We start from the raw sequence: 16,921 nt of genomic DNA, 5'->3' as shown, positions 1-16,921 counted from the left end.
AAAATATAACAAAAATCCTATTTGTAGTAAACATTAAATAATAATTTATAATAATAGATATGTATAAATGGAAAAATGTTTCTTCTAAAATAGTAGAAATTTAATGTTGTTTTAGCCTTGTTTTGAACATCTGTAAGATATGCGTTCTGTGGCGTGTGGCGGTGTATTCCAACCCCAACCCCCGTGCAGCGCTGTGTAAACACACACTGCAACAGTTGTTCTATTTTGGCGCCAAAAATAGCAGAGAACGTAAACAAAAGTCTATCAAAAACAAAAAACACACTCAATGCGAAAGCTCTCTCTTACACTCACTTACAGCCACTCCTCCACTCACGTACATAGGTTACAGGATGTAGGTCAAACACTGCGTATGAGTGATATGGCAAGAGGCAACAGAATTTCGCTTTCACCTTGCCGCAGTTCAGTTGTGCGAGTCGCGTACAACAGTCAACTCCTTTTCGGAAAATGTGAAATCCACAAAGCGGCGGAAGGCTGTAAAGGAAATTCGCGCGCGACTTTTACCGAATCAATACTGCGACTTGTGTGCTGTGCCGGGCCAAAAGAAATAAAAGAAGGCACAAAAACGGGCCGAACAATTGGAATTTATTTTTGGCAGCCCATTGACATTGGTTACACATTGGCGGACACATTGTCGCATAGATACAGGCAAGTGGCTCTCAAACTGCCAGCAGGCGAAGGCGATGGGCAGAATCAGCATTAAAAATGCAAAGGTCCTAAGTGGGGTCCACGGTCCACCTGCGAAAAGGTCTCTCGCTGTTATCGCGCCTCTGGAGGCGCACTCGCATCTCATTGGTCTCATCCGTGCACATTCAGGGCGAGTCGAGTCCTGTATCCTGTGGCTGCCATGGAAATTACACCACATACCCCAGTGCAATGTCAAGTGGCAGAATGAGCTGTCACCAGGCGGGAGGGGGACCGAGTAGGCATTTGAAATATTTATGAAAGCAGTGAGCGTTTCCATGAATCCTTCAACATTTTGTTGCTTCTGCGTTTGTTTTTTCCCCCCTTTTGGTGGCAACTCAACATCAAGGGTAATTAAAATGTGGACACATTAGGGCGGCTCGGGGTCTAGTGGTTGACCACATAACAGAAGACCTCCCACCAGCCACCAGCAGAGAAATTTTCACTTCTGCTGCTGTTCCTGGCTTTTTCTCCTTAAAGCTGGTGACACGTCGACTTAAAAATGAAGTGTAGTCTTTGAGTTTTGGTAAAAGTTTTTTCCTCTAGAGAGGAATATGTACTTTTCAAAGCATGAGAAATGGCCTTATGCTCTCGCCTATATAATGGGTGACCGAGAGGGAGATCATAATAAGTAGTTTCGAAACAAATGGTGGCCTTGTTATACGCTTAAAGCTGGTTAAATTTAAGCTGGAAAACTTTTTAGTGACACCAATTTTAAGAGGAAATTATTTTGAATAAAGAATATATCAAGCTGGGGTATTATTTAAGAAATATGTACAGTGCCGGACAGTTTACTGCTCTTTAAAGAGATTTTCCATTGCTCATTTTTAAGAGAAAAATAATTTTAGTTGATCAATTTTCTATAAGATTGCTTAATTTTTATGAGTGTATTTTTATTGAATTTTTGTTGTAAAATTTTTTAAGTATTTTTGATGAATTTTAAGTTTTTTCAATTAGTCCATATAGTCGCTTTCTTTTTACAAGAATTTACAATTCCTAGTCCTGTGCAACTGTCCAATATTAAATCTCAAAATCTCTCAAACGAAGACAAATTAGAGTTAAGCTATAAGAAATACAGACTCTCAAAGGAAAATCATTCTGCATTTTCCCAGACAAGGCCCAAGTACCAATAGAGACCCTTCCCCCCCAACCCACCCCCCCCTTCCTTTTGGAGCATCGTTCAACGTTTCAAAAGAGCTTAAAAATTATAAAGTTTGAAACACACAAGTGCTACATCATGTATACATCGTGTAGGATTCCCTTAGGAAAGTTCCCCCATATTACACAATTTGAGCAGATCCTTAACCGCAAAAGACCGTTCCAATTTTTACTAAAACAATTCCAGTCTTAAAGAACAAGTAATTGCGTATTTATATTTTACCTTTTGGATACTCCAACATGGCAATCGTTGACCCCCTTGAACTTTCTTTAATAATGTTCCTAGTTTTGCTGCCTTCCAGTGTTTCTTCTTTTTATACCCGATACTCAAAATGAGTATTGGGGTATATTAGATTTGTGGTAAAAGTGGATGTGTGTAACGTCCAGAAGGAATCGTTTCCGACCCCATAAAGTATATATATTCTTGATCAGCATCAATAGCCGAGTCGATTGAGCCATGTCTGTCTGTCCGTCTGTCCGTCCCCTTCAGCGCCTAATGCTCAAAGACTATAAGAGCCAGAGCAACGATGTTTTGGATCCAGACTTCTGTGATATGTCACTGCTACAAAAATATCTCAAAACTTTGCCCCGCCCACTTCCGCCCCCACAAAAGGCGAAAATCTGTGGCATCCACAATTTTAAAGATAAGATAAAACCAAAAACGCAGAATCGTAGAGAATGACCATATCTTATAGACTGCAGAATCTGAATTGGATCGTATTATTATTATAGCCAGCATCAAGAAAACAATTTCATTTTTTCTCGCCCTGTCTCTCTCTAACACACACGTAGCATAGGCGGCTTTGCTTAGAGTAAAACATTAGCGCCTAGATCTCAGAGACTATAAAAGCTAGAGCAACCAAATTTGGTATCCACACTCCTAATATATCGGACCGAGACGAGTTTGTTTCAAAATTTCGCCACACCCCCTTCCGCCCCTGCAAAGAATGCAAATCTGTGGATATTCATAAATCTCAGAGACTATTAAGGCTAGAGTAACCAAATTTGGTATCCGCACTTCTGTTAGATCTCACTATAAAACGTATATCTCAAAATTTCGCCCCACCTCCTTCCGCCCACACAAAGAACGAAAATCTGTTGCATCCACAATATTGCAGATTTGAGAAAACTAAAAACGCAGAATCATAGATAACGACCATATCTATCAGATTGCTGAATCTGGATCAGATCAGATCATTTTTATAGCGAAAGGAAACAAATCAATTTGCAATGGCTACGCAGCGCCCGACGTCACGCTCAGACTGATTTTCTGTCTCCCTCGCACGCACTCTTTGTCGGCGTCTGCCGAGGAAAGCCATACTGACTAAGTATCGGGTATAAATGTAGAGTTGCGGTGTACGCAGCAACTCACAACGTTCCCCCTCGTTTTTGACTGCATCAATCAACGATTTCCGTGCGTGTTACCCTATTTCGGTATTTTTGTGGTGAGAATTGTCGGCATTTCAGGGGCAATAACCAAACACAACACAAGAAAAAAAGATGCGTGCCGTCCAACTTGTGTATAATTCATAAGGCCAGAGACATTCCACTCCATTCCATTAGTATCGTACTTATGGTCAGTAGGTAGTACGGTTTGGCTTTGGCCTGATATCAAAGCCCAATAATGGCACTGAGGCTATGGGAGGAATAACTTAATGGAAAAACTTTCATTTGCACTCTAGTGTGGAGGCCTGTGGAGGCTTCTATTTCAGTCATTTTATATGTATCCCTGCAGCCATTTTACGTTTAACATCATCTGCATATGTATAACAGTCTTTGAGCCAAAAAGTGTGCAAAAAGCAACCTTTTAACATGTCAGAACCGAGCAGGTTTCTTTTAAGGTCTTTGGGGAGTCGCCAGACATTCTTGCCTAAACATTGAAATGGCTGAAACGTGCGCTCAGCTGTGATTCAGCCAAGTGATTAAAATTTACGAGAAAATTAAAGATGTCCCAGCCAGATATGGCTCTGAAAGCAAACTAAAGTAGAGGCTCCCCTTGCGTGCTTCAGGGCTGGCTGTTTTTTCTATTTCTTAATTAATAGTGTATTTAATCCTCTTTGAGATGTGACTCTGTAACCTTTCCCTTTCACATCTTGAAATCAATCACACGCCTATCTTAAAATCAAACCAATTGCTCAAGAATGTCTAATTGCATTACAGAGCAGAAAGAACTTGAATTACCCATTGAATTTAATTCAATTCTGGCCTCATTTGCTGCTCTTTGAATGTATCTAAAGCCCGTTTGCCTGCAATCAATGATGCCTCTTCAGTGCCCTGCTGCTCCACATCTGCTATACCTTCGTTGGGTCTCAGGTTTTAATCCCCCAACCCCCCTTTCCTTGCCTTTCCTACGACATGCTCCATAAATCAAAGGCGAGTATGACGCAATTTTCTTGCAACACCCAATGATGCTACGAAAAAACTAAACAGAAAGAAAAATTTCCAATTTGTATATTTTGTTCGCTCAATAAAACCAAGGCGCCGTCGTCGTTGATGGGCTGGAAATTGTCACAGTTAGGTAGGGCCATAGGAGGGTTCAGAGTTCCAAACCCTGCAGCAGGTAGCACATAATGCCAAAGTAAAATCAAAGTTGGTCAAATAAAATATTTATAGAGCAATTAACTGAAGACGCCAAGGAGACAAGACACCCAAAAAAGGATGTCCGACGACATGCACAAGCGAGTTCACAAATTTCCCCGAGGCTTACAATGTTGTCATTAACAATTGAGACTGTGTTTCCGCTGATCCAGAGAACAGCCAACAGAGGATAAGCCACGGATGCGGATAATTGACAAGGACCCGCATCCGAGAACCCTTGGCTGCATTTGCCTGGCGGCGGTAACGGCAACGTCAACGTCAACGCACGCTGCACGTCCTTCTGTGAAGCTCCATGCCTGTCCTGCTGCCAGACAATGTCTGTGTATGTATATAGTATATGTGTGCAGGTGGTTTAAGTGTTGAGTGTGTGTTGAAGGCCATGTGCAAGATACTCTTTTTTTTTCTGGTAAAGGCTTGTTTGCTTTTGATTTGCTCTTTTCATACAGGGAGACACGTCAAGTGCAGGGGGATATACCCGCATTCCATTGGTGTTAATACTACTAAAAGGACGAGTGAAAGTATAAAAAGTTAACAGCTTAAAGTGTTATGCCCACGAAGGGAAAGTTTTTGCATTTGTACCCTCATAAAAACACTCAAACATTAGGGTACATTACCATAATTTGTAAGTTATTAGGCTTGGCAGTTGAACGGTCAATATATGAACATTATCTACCCACAAAACCAGAGAAAAGGGACTACAATCATTTTAATACCTACACTTTAATTTAAAAATGCATACCAATTGGAAAATGTAATAATAAGGAGTTTTCACTTAAATAAAAAATAATAAAAGATTAAAAAAAAAATAGTAGAAAATAAAGCAAAATAGTAAAAAAAATAATACAAATATTAAAGATTTGATTTAAATATATTTAGTATTTTAATAAATTTTCATTATATTTAAATTAAATATTGTAATAATTAAATTATTTCAATTATATTTATTTCAAATTTAAATTAAAGACATATTAAATTCGTATTAAGATGAAATATATTTCCTACTAATAATATTTATTGTATTTATTTATTATGATTTAAATATATTTCGTAGTTAAAATTTAATTTAATTTTAATTTAAATTAAATATTGTAGTAATTAAGTTATTTAAATTAAATATATTTCAAATGTAAATTAAATATTGTAGTAATTAAGTTATTTAAATTAAATATATTTCAAATTTAAATTAAAGACATATTAAATTCGTATTAAGATGAAATATATTTCCTACTAATAATATTTATTGTATTTATATGCATATTAAGTGCATATTAAGATTAAATATATTTCCTACTAATAATATTTACTGTATCTATTTACTTATTATTCATTTACTATATTTAGTAATATTTATAATATTTTAATTTATTTCAGTTTTTTCATAAATTTATTTATAAATCAAAGTAAATTCTATTAAATCTAAATATATTTTTATCTAAGAACCGAATAATTTATTAAAATATAGGTATGTTTCTTTTTACTAACCCATTTTTCTCTAAGTGTATCTGCTAAAACTGATATAGATAAGATAATTATCACGGATACAATAGCATACAATAATATGTTTCCCTGTCAAAGGAAATTAGTTCTTCTTTCTTATAGCTCTCTCCTTTTAAATTTCAAATAAACAATTTTCAGCATACATCCTGCCTAGGGCCCAGTTCTGGCTGGCCATAAATTGAGTTTTATTGTAGCAGCTTTGTTCCTCCGCGTTACGTTTCTTATTATTTATTACATTGTTTTTTTCGTATGGGATATCTTTCAGTCGGAATGTCGACTTACTTATTCTGTGGCACATTGAATCGTACTACTACCACTACTCCCCCTGTGTGTAACTTTCGATTTCCCATTTCGAAGCATTAAAAATGCACGATTATTACACATACGTCATGTGTTACACCTCCATTTGATATTTATGAAAAAGACTGAAGCCGAGAAGTGGAAGTGCGAGAATTACCCAAAAAAGTGGCGCCTAAGCCCCCACAGTGGCTCTCAAACTGCTGGCTAATTGCGCGACACACAAAGATTCTCATCTCATTTGCTAGTGAGTCAACCATGGAAGAAGCAGAATCAACAACAATTACCCACTGCTTGACCCAGGACCTAGGCATGCTAATCCCATTACACTGTCGAACAAAAGATGGGCCAAACAAAGGGACAACTGGCTCTCCATTTGTGGGATTTGGACTTTGATTCCATAATTAATTTCTGGTAATGATAACAATGTCCCTGTTGTGGTCCCCAGAACCAGGCTGTACAGTGATGCCCAGACCCCACTGCTGTGGCTTTCATGGCGGCAACAAGCTCTCTATCACCCTACACTCCACTGTAAATCCGCACTGGCAGCCACTCCACTGTGTGTGTAGCGTCTGTGTGTGGCTTTTGTAGCAGAGCTTTCGCGCGAAGAGCTTTCGCTCAAACTGCCTCTGGTTCTGGGTGCGAATGATGGGATGATGCTCAGTGAGAATTGAATTCAATTTGAAAACACCGCTCACAATAAAAAGTCGCTGAAAATCGCTCGGGACAGACAGTTGAAAAAAAAATTGAAAATAAATTGAGTGTGGCCCTCAGATCCATAAAATATTTCAGTTGTCTTTTGGGTGCGTAAGAAACACACACAGTTTTTCGTTTGCTTTGGATGTGTAATCAGAATCCGGTTTTGTTTTTAAAAAAGTGTGTATAAAATAGAAGTTCATAAAAAATATACACCAATTTGTTTCCGATAGGGGCAGCTTTATATATGTATATGTTTGTACGTTGTACATATAATATAGGGGGGGCATACGCTATGCCCTCAGTTTCTATTCGAGTATATGCAAATGTTGGATATATTTTCGGTTCGTTTCGGTTTTCGTGTGTGAATTTATAATACAAGAATTTTTGCAAGCAAAAGAGAGATATGGCTAGAATATATAGGACGTTCTCGTTCAAAGATACAAATTGCACATCGAAAGGAATGCTGGAAAAACGTTTAAGCCAAAGGAAAAAATGGAATCGAACATTTTAGAATACACTAAAAGAAAAAAGTGACTTTTAACCTTAAATCAATTGTTATTTATTTATGCATTCCATTTATGGGTTCCATCACGAAACACTTTTACCTGACTGACCTTCTTATCAACCGATTTGTTTAATTAAGCACCGAAATTTTTGTTTCAGATGCACGCACATAAATTACTCTCTCAAAAAAATAAAACATAAATAAATAACTTACACAAGTGAATGCGAACCACCACCCCCAACCAAAGAGCCACAACGATGAGGTGATGCAACAATTAATTGAAATTATATTTATTTATTTATCATTTATTTATGCGCATTACATACAAACCACATGGCTCCAGACACACACTCAGTCGTACATTTGTTTCATATAAAGAATCGGCATTAACATCAAAATCAACAACATACACGACGGAGACGACGACGTCACCAGTAAGAAACCTGAACGGCAAGCGAAATTTCAGCTGTGTACAAAAAAAGAAACAACCTATTAAGGAACTACAAGTCTGTGGTTCAGACTTAAAGATACCCCAGCTAAAGAGACTCCAAGGAAAAGGCTACCAAAAATAAAGGAGACCAGCCAAATAGCAATCTTACTATTGGTCCGCGAGGGCTCCAAATATTGTATACATTTACAGAATATGCCCTCTTGCTCTACGATTACTGGGTACAAAGACAACGTATTTCGGTTCAAGTTCTTGGCAATAAGAAGAGCCGCCTGCCCCTCCCTCCAGTCGAAGGTAGACAGCTTTGGACCAGACTTGAAATCACTCTCTGGCTCTCTGGCAGCTGCCTGGCCTGAATGGGAGGATGGGGGCTCCATTCAACAGGTGCTGCCCAGCAGCACAGAACAGAGAAATTCCCCATTGCCCTCGCGTTTGTCAACAGTTAAAAGTTTAATGTTGCCAACACTCGAAATTCGAGCACTCTGCCCCTGCCCCTGCCCCTGCCCCTGCCCCAGCCCTTCATGCACCCCTAGCTAAAAAGCCCTTCCAGAATTTAGCTTAGTGAAAATGTTTGGTTTTTCTTTGTTGTTTACAGCAAACAAAGCGTTAAACAGCAGCGTAAAACAATGTATTTTGAGTGGGGAAACAGAAACCCCTTGGAAAAGTTACGGCTTGGCAGCAGATTATTCGAGTCAAGGTCGGGGCCTAAAATGTATAGCCACAAGCGCGGGAGAAATTACAGCTAGCAATACTCGTATTATAATGAGTCCCCAAAGCCCACAAAAGGAGGAAAATGAAAGGCAGGCAAACATGAGGCGAGGAATTGTTTCTGGGAATATTTGAATAAAGTCAACAGCTGCCGAAGCGCTGAATAATTAAATGAGAAAAAAAAAACAGAAGGAAAATAATGGCCATGTTTGCGCGGAAGAATAAATACACAGAGAAATTATGAGAACATAATTTAACGAAAATAAAAATAAACAATACAGAAATGGTAATTTGCTGGAGAATTATTTGGCTTTGATTAGTCCCAAAATTAAAAATATTAAAAGGCCACTTGAAGGCTTGACTATTTGTATTTTTCCTGATAAAAATGAAATGAACGGAAATAGTATAATTAAATGAGAAAACAAATGTTTTTGCGGAAGAATAAATACACAGTGAAATTATGGGAGAGAATATATATATATTTGTAATTCTCAAAGTTAAGAATATTAAAGGCCATTTAAATACGGGCCTATTTTAGTTTTTTCTTTTAAAAATTAATCGAATGGATGAAGAATAATTAAATGAGAAAAGAACAAAGAACACAACAAAATTATGAGATCATAATTTAATGTATATGTTTGTATTTGTAATACTCAAAATATTACAGGCCTTTATCTTAATTTTTCCTTTTAAAAATTAACTGAAGGATAAGCAATTTTTTAGGAAAACATTCAGGAAAATCCTATAAAATATCTTCAGTAATCTTTCAGTCATCAGCAATCATTAATTCCCATTTAAATACAAGACTATCTTAATTTATTTCCTTTTAAAAATTATAATAACAGCATGAAGAATGCACCAAGAAAACCTTTAACGAACAGTCTTTCAAATTAGTTATTTTAAATCCATTAAAATATCTTCAGTAATTTTTCAATCTTCGGTGCCTTTATCCTTCCTTTTTAGCTTAATTTTCTTTCGAGCAAACTTCCCGAGAAAGTCCATTTACCCTTTCGTGAAATGAAATGAAAGTAATTTCATGTCCCCCTCACACTCAACAGGTAACCCCCCAGTGGGTGGGTGGGTGGCGTATCCCCAACAGAAAACTAGTAAAACTGTGTCAATTTGCCTCACCCACACACTCGGTGTTCGGTACTCGTTGTGTGAGTAATGCGAGGGTCTATTAAAGAAATTAAGCTATGTAAACAAAAGCAAAAACAAAAGATACAGATACAAAATACAAGCAAGAGTGTTCCATAAATGTGATTCATGTATAGTATAGACAGCGACTGGGGAGGCATTCCAAGATCACATTTCTAGCCAGAGGCGAACACAGTATGACATCATCATCTCTATCATCATCATCGCCATTCGATGCCGGCGGCATCTTAGCCGGCAAATGCTAATGAATCAGCTGCCTGCCTCACATTCTCGGAAGCTTTTCAATCGGAAATATCTGGTAAACACTTAACGAAAGCTTCTCTCTCTCTTCCTCTCTTTGTAGCGATAACACCCCATCTGTGCCCTTGGCTGACTTCATAGAACCGCCCAATCCAACCGAAGACGAACCATTCGTACCCCTGGCCGAGCCCAGAAAAATGAACGATACGCCCGTGGCAGCAGCTGCCACGCCCACGCCCACCACCGCCACCACCGCACCCATCAGCAATGGTACGCCCACGGAGGCGGCTGCAGCGTCGGCGGCTGCAACGACAACTGTGGCCACCAGCGGCAGCAGCGAGAACAGCATCTTCTCCATACTCTATACCATTGGAAAAAAGGTGGCCATTGTGGGCTCCATCTATCTGGTGGGATACATGGGCTGGTCGGTGGCATGGCTGATAGCGCCGGTCATCCTGTCCGTGGCACGCGACCAGCTGGGCAAGACCTCGGCGAAGAAGCGGGACATAGCCAAGGCCTCTGCGCTGGCCTGCGAGAAGGATGTGATCCTGGCGCGAATTGATGAGCTGCCCGCCTGGGTGTATTTTCCCGATGTAGAACGCTGCGAATGGCTGAATAAGGTGCGGCTTTCGATTACCCAAATTGCTTACAGATATTTGATATCCCTTTTCTTACAGATTCTGAAACAGGTCTGGCCGAATGCCAATCATTTTACTCGCACGCTGGTCAAGGAGACCATCGAACCGAATGTGGCTCTGGCCCTGTCGAACTACAAGATGAACGGCTTTCGCTTCGATCGCATTATCCTGGGCACCATACCACCCCGCATCGGGGGCGTGAAGATCTACGACAAGAATGTGGACCGAAATGAGATCATCATGGACCTGGATCTCTTCTATGCCAGCGACTGCGACATCAATTTCTATTTGGGTGGCATGAAGGGCGGCATCAAGGACTTCCAGATCCATGGTTGGGTGCGTGTCGTAATGAAGCCCCTGATCCGTTCGATGCCCCTGGTGGGTGGTCTGCAGATCTTCTTTCTGAACAATCCGAATATCGATTTCAATCTGGTTGGTGTCATCGATTTCATGGACATGCCGGGCCTCAGCGATCTGCTGAGAAGGATCATTGTGGAGCAGATCGGCGCTGTGATGGTGTTGCCCAACAAGCTGCCCATTTCCCTGAGCGAAGAGGTGTCCGCGGTGGCCCTCAAGATGCCCGAACCAGAGGTGACTAACAGAAGGGGGATTCTCTCAAAAGGAAATGCACTAAAAGTCATTTTTTCCTAGGGCATTCTGCGCATTCATGTGGTGGAGGCCAAGGATCTGATGAAGAAGGACATCAGTGTCCTGGGCAAAGGCAAATCCGATCCCTATGCTATCATCAATGTGGGCGCCCAGGAGTTCAAGACCCAGATCATCGACAACAATGTGAATCCCAAGTGGGACTACTGGTGTGAGGTGCGTATGGTGGGGGAGTCCTGTTGCTCCAACGTTTGTTGCCTTGGCTTTTTGTAGCTGTAGATGCTGTTGTTTTCGATCGATTTTCTGCATGACACACACACACACACACACACACAATGCCACAATTTCCTGAGTAGTTTTGCCGTTGTTTGCCTTTCTGTTATTTTCCATTTTGATTTTACCATTCTTTTACCACTCGAATACTCGTGCTCCTTGCGCCTGAACAATAGGCACCCGTTTTTATTGAAATGGGTCAATTTGTCGAGATACAATTGAAGGACTCGGATGATTCCAAGAAAGACGAGAACCTGGGCAGGTAAGCCACATATTTTCTGTTACCTTAAGTCCATACCATTCCTCACCCTCGTTTCGAGAACGCGCCCCGCCCCAATCCCTCAGTGTGAGTAATGTTCGTTGTTGATTAAAGCCCGAAAAGCTGTTGCATGATGCATGTGGCATGTGGAGAGTGGTTCCTCTCCACTATATACTCTTACAACACTATGGATTCAATATATGTACATCTTCTATTCTATTCTATACCACCCACACACTCTCACAACATATGTATGTATTCTTCTAGGCGTGTATTTTTACCACCATAGGCCACTTAATTGGGTTTTCTTTGTGGGACTATGATCAGACAATGCCAGGTGTACTAAACGATGATGTATTGGGCAGGTTGTATTTGCCGCATGAAACTGAATTTTCCTTATATTTGCCGTTCTCTTTTATGCCATTTTGTTTTTTTAATTCTGCCTGGAATATTTTATGTAATACTAACCAGCACGCGCCTGAAACACTAAAGAGTGATGAGCCATCAACGGATGAGGCGGTTTCCGTTGAAGGAAGTGGTTGGTTGGTTTGGTTTTTCTTTGCAATTTATTTTTGAAAACCATCTTAAAGGAATATAAAAGTATAAAAGTATAAAGTATTCAGAACTTAAAAAAAAAACTTGGATTGAGTCATATTTTATCAGAAAAAGTCTAAGAACTCTATCATTAATAGCAGTGGATTTTTATTTTTCTCCATTATATAAAAAAGTGTTATTTCGTAGCCGTCGTCGCCGCTCGATATTCGACTCATATCAGCGCGAGCGCACACAGCGAGTGAGCCGGGCGTTGCCACTTAGTACTGAAATTGCTTTTTTCACAGCCAATCCCATAGTCTCTCAAATTATTCGAAATTTGAATCGATTCTTAAAGATATTCCTAAGCCTGATTTGAGCCAAATATTCAGGCTCTGAGAAGAATTCCTGGATAATTGTCCTTAGTGGCAATATGAATATTTAGATAGATCCATTTGGGTCCCATTTATTTAGGACTGCGTTAACAGTAGCATCTGCAAATAGCCTTCTTAAGAATTGCTGACTAGACTTTCTTCCCTCCTACGAATTCCTTAATTCTTGAGAATTGCTGACGTATAACTTTCTTAGATAAGACTTTAAACCATTCTTATCTAATTTTGGAATTGTAGTTTCTCCACTACACTTTAAAGCACAATCGAAAAATCCAACACTTCACGGAAACTGCAATATCCGAGATACAAACGAAATATTCAACACGTTCACAAAACGGACTACAACTTGCATGCCCTTTGACACCACGAGCAGCCCAGGCTGGAGCACCCTGTACCCACAGACACTCTAACCACGAGACACGGATATGAACACCCCCCACCCCCCAAAAAACAAAGAAAACACTGACTAAAGCATGCCTTTGACCATTTTTGTAGTTTAGAACCGCCGAACCTGTAAATATCTCCACCCGTTCGATGAACGTGTACTTTTGTTAGAGTTTGCGCTGGAACTAACCCCAATATTAATGCGAAAAAATGTCTTTTACATTGCTTTTTGTTCGAACGTGCGAACGGAGCACAGGCTGCGGTCGAGGTCTCGCAGCATGCCATACTCGTGCTCAGACTCTTTGACTGGGACCGCACTAGTGATGATGAGTCGCTCGGCAGGTTAGGCAACCCATTGATTGATTGATTGATTCCATACCGAATGAGTACACACACAGACACACACGCTGAAATCCCCTCCAATACGAAGCACAAGAATACAGAAAACTGTTTGATTTTCAGGGGACTTTCTGACCCATGACCCGCTATGAATTTTAAACACTAAATTTTTTCATTTCATTTTGCTAATTTTTTACTATATTTTTTCGATGAACTAATCCTCATTGTCACTCAATCAAAAACAGAGCCAGCATCGATATAGCCAGCGTGATCAAAAAAGGCGTTGTGGATAGCGTGAGTAAATCCGGAATAACTCATCCTTTGGGTGATCCTTAGTAATCCCCCGAAACTATTCAACAGTGGCTGACACTAGAGGATGCCAAGCATGGTCTGCTGCATGTCCGCCTGCAGTGGTACAAGCTAACCGCTGATCCCAATGATTTGCAGCAGATCCTTCTGGAAACCCAGCTCCTGCGGGTTACCTCCATGAGCTCGGCAGTACTCAGCGTTTTCATCGATTCGGCCAGGCATCTGAAGGTAAGACAACTCCATTTCCTTAGCCCACAGATCATGATATACGTTGCATCCACAGCAAGCTCGGTCCAGCTCCAAGCCCGATCCCTATCTGGTGTGCAGCCTCAACAAGCAGAAACAGCAGACGGCCATGATCATGAGGGACGACTCCCCCGTGTGGGAGCAGGGCTTCACTTTCCTGGTCAGCAATCCCGACAACGAGAGTCTGAACATCAAGATCTACGACCAGAAGACAGGCAACGATATCGGTCAATATACTTACACGCTGAGTACCCTGCTCAAGCAGTTCAACATGGAGGTGATCCAGCAGCCCTTCCAACTCCAAAAATCTGGCCCAGAATCCAAGCTCTATATGTCGCTGTCATTGCGGATATTGAAACCGGGCGAAATCGACAAGGAATCCGATGCTTTGGAGCAGGTGGCGGCCCTCACACGCAGCAGCTCTGTCAAGACACCCGATGTGGCTGTGGTGGCACCTCCAACCTTCAAGGTGGGTCCCAGCGAGAGTTTCCAAAAGCATCAACTTCTATCCCTTGTACACAGGATCCCCAAGCACCTAACAAACGCCAGTCCACAGAGTCACCCATCAGTGAGGAGGAGCTGGCAGTGCCCATGAAAATCTCACCGGCTATGTCTGCCTCCACGTCCAGCGAGAAGCCGATTAGCGAGCTGGCCGCCTCGGTGTTGACCCATCGCTTCCCCGAGACGAGCTCAACGGCTGGCGAGCACGGCCTTGGACGCATTCAGATGTCCATACGGTACAGTGCCCAGAGGCAGAAGCTCGACGTGACCCTGCACAAGATCGTGAAGATACCGCTGCGGGACCCCAGCAACATACCCGATCCGTATGTGAAGCTGTATCTGCTGCCGGGACGCACCAAGGAGTCGAAACGGAAGACGGGCGTGATCAAGGACAATTGCAATCCGGTTTACGATGCCTCATTCGAGTACCTGATTTCAATAGCAGAGCTCAGGCAGACGGAGCTCGAGGTGACGGTCTGCACACAGAAGGGTTTTCTGTCCGGCAGCAGTCCCATCATTGGCATGGTAAGAACCCCTAACAACAACCCCTAATGGAACCACCCCGAACTCCATTTCCTTGCAATTCCCAAGTGCCTTTTCCTCACCTGTACAGTATATATAGAGACTTTTTCGTGTTACATTCGTTCTTGCTTCGGCAGAACATATACTAAAATTGGAACGATACAGAGAAGATTAGCATGGCCCCTGCGCAAGGATGACACGCAAAATCGTGAAGCGTTCCACATTTTTTTGCTTCTCTGCTGCATTCCCTCAACTGGAATTTCCTTTTATCTTTTTTAGCTTAAAATACCTCTGGACGACAGTGAGATTACCACGCCAGCGGGTCTGAACACATGGTTCGACCTGCAGCCCGAGATGCGGCACGAGTGATGTGAAGCATCAAGACGCGGGGCAGTCTAATCCACACAACAGCACAATCAATCCACTCAACTCAACTCAAACAAGAACTAATCACTTTTTTACCAATTGCACGCCTTTTGTATTTGTTGTGTATAATTTATTTGTACTATAACCTTTGGTCGGGTCGAAACCAAACTAAAATCTCTTAGTCGTGCCTCTATATTTATAACTATCCATTTATTGTAGTCAAATAAATCGAACTGTGTTTTCAACAAAGCATCATTTCATTTCCATACCTTTACAAGGGCCAAAAGTGCACTTCCTTTCCTTTCCAGCAGGTTCAATACCCACTAAGGATGCTTCCATTTCCAAACTATTAATATTTTTATTTTCATTTTTTTAATAATATTAATTATGCGTATAGCCCGTAAACTAGTTTTCTTTTATAAATTGCAAAAATTAGGAAAAGGCTAAAAGGAACGCAGATGGTTACCGTGTTTTGTGGAACCCCTTATAATTCCCAAGTCCCTTTTCCTCACCTTTACAGTATATATAGAGTTTTTCCTGGTCTACATTCGTTCTTGCTTCGGCAGAACATATACTAAAATTGGAACGATACAGAGAAGATTAGCATGGCCCCTGCGCAAGGATGACACGCAAAATCGTGAAGCGTTCCACATTTTTTTGCACATTCCCTGAACTGGAATTTGTTGTTGCTTTTTATAGCTACAAGGAGACATTTCTATCTGTGGACCTGCCACAGCCATGGCTGGCATTTAAACAAGAATTTTGAGAAGAGTGAGAATCTGTCGCTAAAATCATTAAGTGAAATTAAAAAAATACTGTCTTGCACATTGCTTTAAATGTTTATTTAATTTAAATCTTTATTTATTTGCTAACACCCCACAGACATTTTATTTTTCAAACATTGATTCCAATGAATGATGGTTCAAATCCCACCAATGGAGACTATTGTTAATCAATTAATATGAAAATCCAGAAACTATTTTGTTCTTTTTCTTTTTTTATAATAATTTAGATTGTTTTTGTTGGTAAAAGTTTTTTTTAGGAATAATAAAAGAAACAAATTAGTTTGTCATAAATAACACTGGTGTTGGGCATTTCCTTCTCTCAAAAGCAAAGCATAGTGAACGATAGATGGGGATACTCAGCTTTGCTCGTAACGAGAATGAACAACAGATGGCGACCGAATTTGTTGTTCTTTGCTTGGAATTCCCAAGTGCCTTTTCCTCACCTGTACAGTATATATAGGGACTTTTTCGTAATACATTCGTTCTTGCTTCGGCAGAACATATACTAAAATTGGAACGATACAGAGAAGATTAGCATGGCCCCTGCGCAAGGATGACACGCAAAATCGTGAAGCGTTCCACATTTTTTGCCCATATAAACCCGAAATAAATAAAACAGAATTTCCTTAGGGTTTTGCTGCTTTGTAGGCATTTTTTTGTTTGTTTTATTATTTATCATCAATTTGGTATGTATTTTGTATGCGTATATATATGTGTATATAGACAATTGGTTTCGTTTTGACACACATACATCCAACGT

General features: G+C 40.5%; 1 protein-coding gene and 3 non-coding genes across 9 annotated transcripts; all 4 read left to right on the top strand.

The window, feature by feature from the left end:
• Nucleotides 1-364: 364 nt before the first annotated feature.
• Esyt2 (extended synaptotagmin-like protein 2) lies at nucleotides 365-15,626 on the top strand. Of its 6 annotated transcripts, none has more exons than XM_033377144.1 (11): nucleotides 599-666; nucleotides 7,615-7,718; nucleotides 10,114-10,630; nucleotides 10,688-11,239; nucleotides 11,300-11,470; nucleotides 12,054-12,151; nucleotides 13,678-13,726; nucleotides 13,793-13,969; nucleotides 14,025-14,456; nucleotides 14,510-15,013; nucleotides 15,290-15,626. In XM_033377144.1, the coding sequence occupies exons 2-11, from the start codon at nucleotides 7,678-7,680 to the stop codon at nucleotides 15,377-15,379; spliced, it is 2,631 nt and encodes an 876-aa protein (XP_033233035.1). In that variant the 5' UTR covers nucleotides 599-666; nucleotides 7,615-7,677; the 3' UTR covers nucleotides 15,380-15,626. The 6 variants fall into 6 exon arrangements, with proteins under 6 accessions (XP_033233032.1, XP_033233033.1, XP_033233035.1 ...); XM_015182963.2 differs by lacking the exon at nucleotides 599-666 and adding an exon at nucleotides 6,908-7,055; XM_033377143.1 differs by lacking the exon at nucleotides 599-666 and adding an exon at nucleotides 7,071-7,128.
• On the top strand, nucleotides 15,132-15,238 carry LOC6898015 (U6 spliceosomal RNA). The gene has a single exon (XR_053424.1). It is a non-coding gene; the product is annotated as a U6 spliceosomal RNA (small nuclear RNA).
• A 300-nt stretch (nucleotides 15,627-15,926) lies between the features above and the next one.
• Nucleotides 15,927-16,033, top strand: LOC6898014 (U6 spliceosomal RNA). Its single transcript, XR_053423.1, has one exon. It is a non-coding gene; the product is annotated as a U6 spliceosomal RNA (small nuclear RNA).
• Nucleotides 16,034-16,642: 609 nt separating this feature from the next.
• LOC6898013 (U6 spliceosomal RNA) lies at nucleotides 16,643-16,749 on the top strand. The gene has a single exon (XR_053422.1). It is a non-coding gene; the product is annotated as a U6 spliceosomal RNA (small nuclear RNA).
• The last annotated feature ends 172 nt before the right edge of the window (nucleotides 16,750-16,921 follow it).

The sequence above is a fragment of the Drosophila pseudoobscura genome, chromosome 2 (assembly GCF_009870125.1).
Source record: "Drosophila pseudoobscura strain MV-25-SWS-2005 chromosome 2, UCI_Dpse_MV25, whole genome shotgun sequence".
NCBI classification, from domain to species: domain Eukaryota; kingdom Metazoa; phylum Arthropoda; class Insecta; order Diptera; family Drosophilidae; genus Drosophila; species Drosophila pseudoobscura.
The sequence above is the reverse complement of the archived record's forward strand: the minus strand, read 5'-3'. Positions and strand labels throughout refer to the sequence as shown.

Bases quoted from the DNA above. Each gene is read 5' to 3' on its own strand.
- Esyt2 (XM_033377141.1), top strand. From the start codon at position 371: ATGAGTGATATGGCAAGAGGCAACAGAATTTCGCTTTCACCTTGCCGC. The intron at 11,471-12,053 runs GTGCGTATGGTG...GTATTCTTCTAG, and splicing joins AGTGGGACTACTGGTGTGAG to GCGTGTATTTTTACCACCAT. The intron at 14,457-14,509 runs GTGGGTCCCAGC...CCTTGTACACAG, and splicing joins TGGCACCTCCAACCTTCAAG to GATCCCCAAGCACCTAACAA.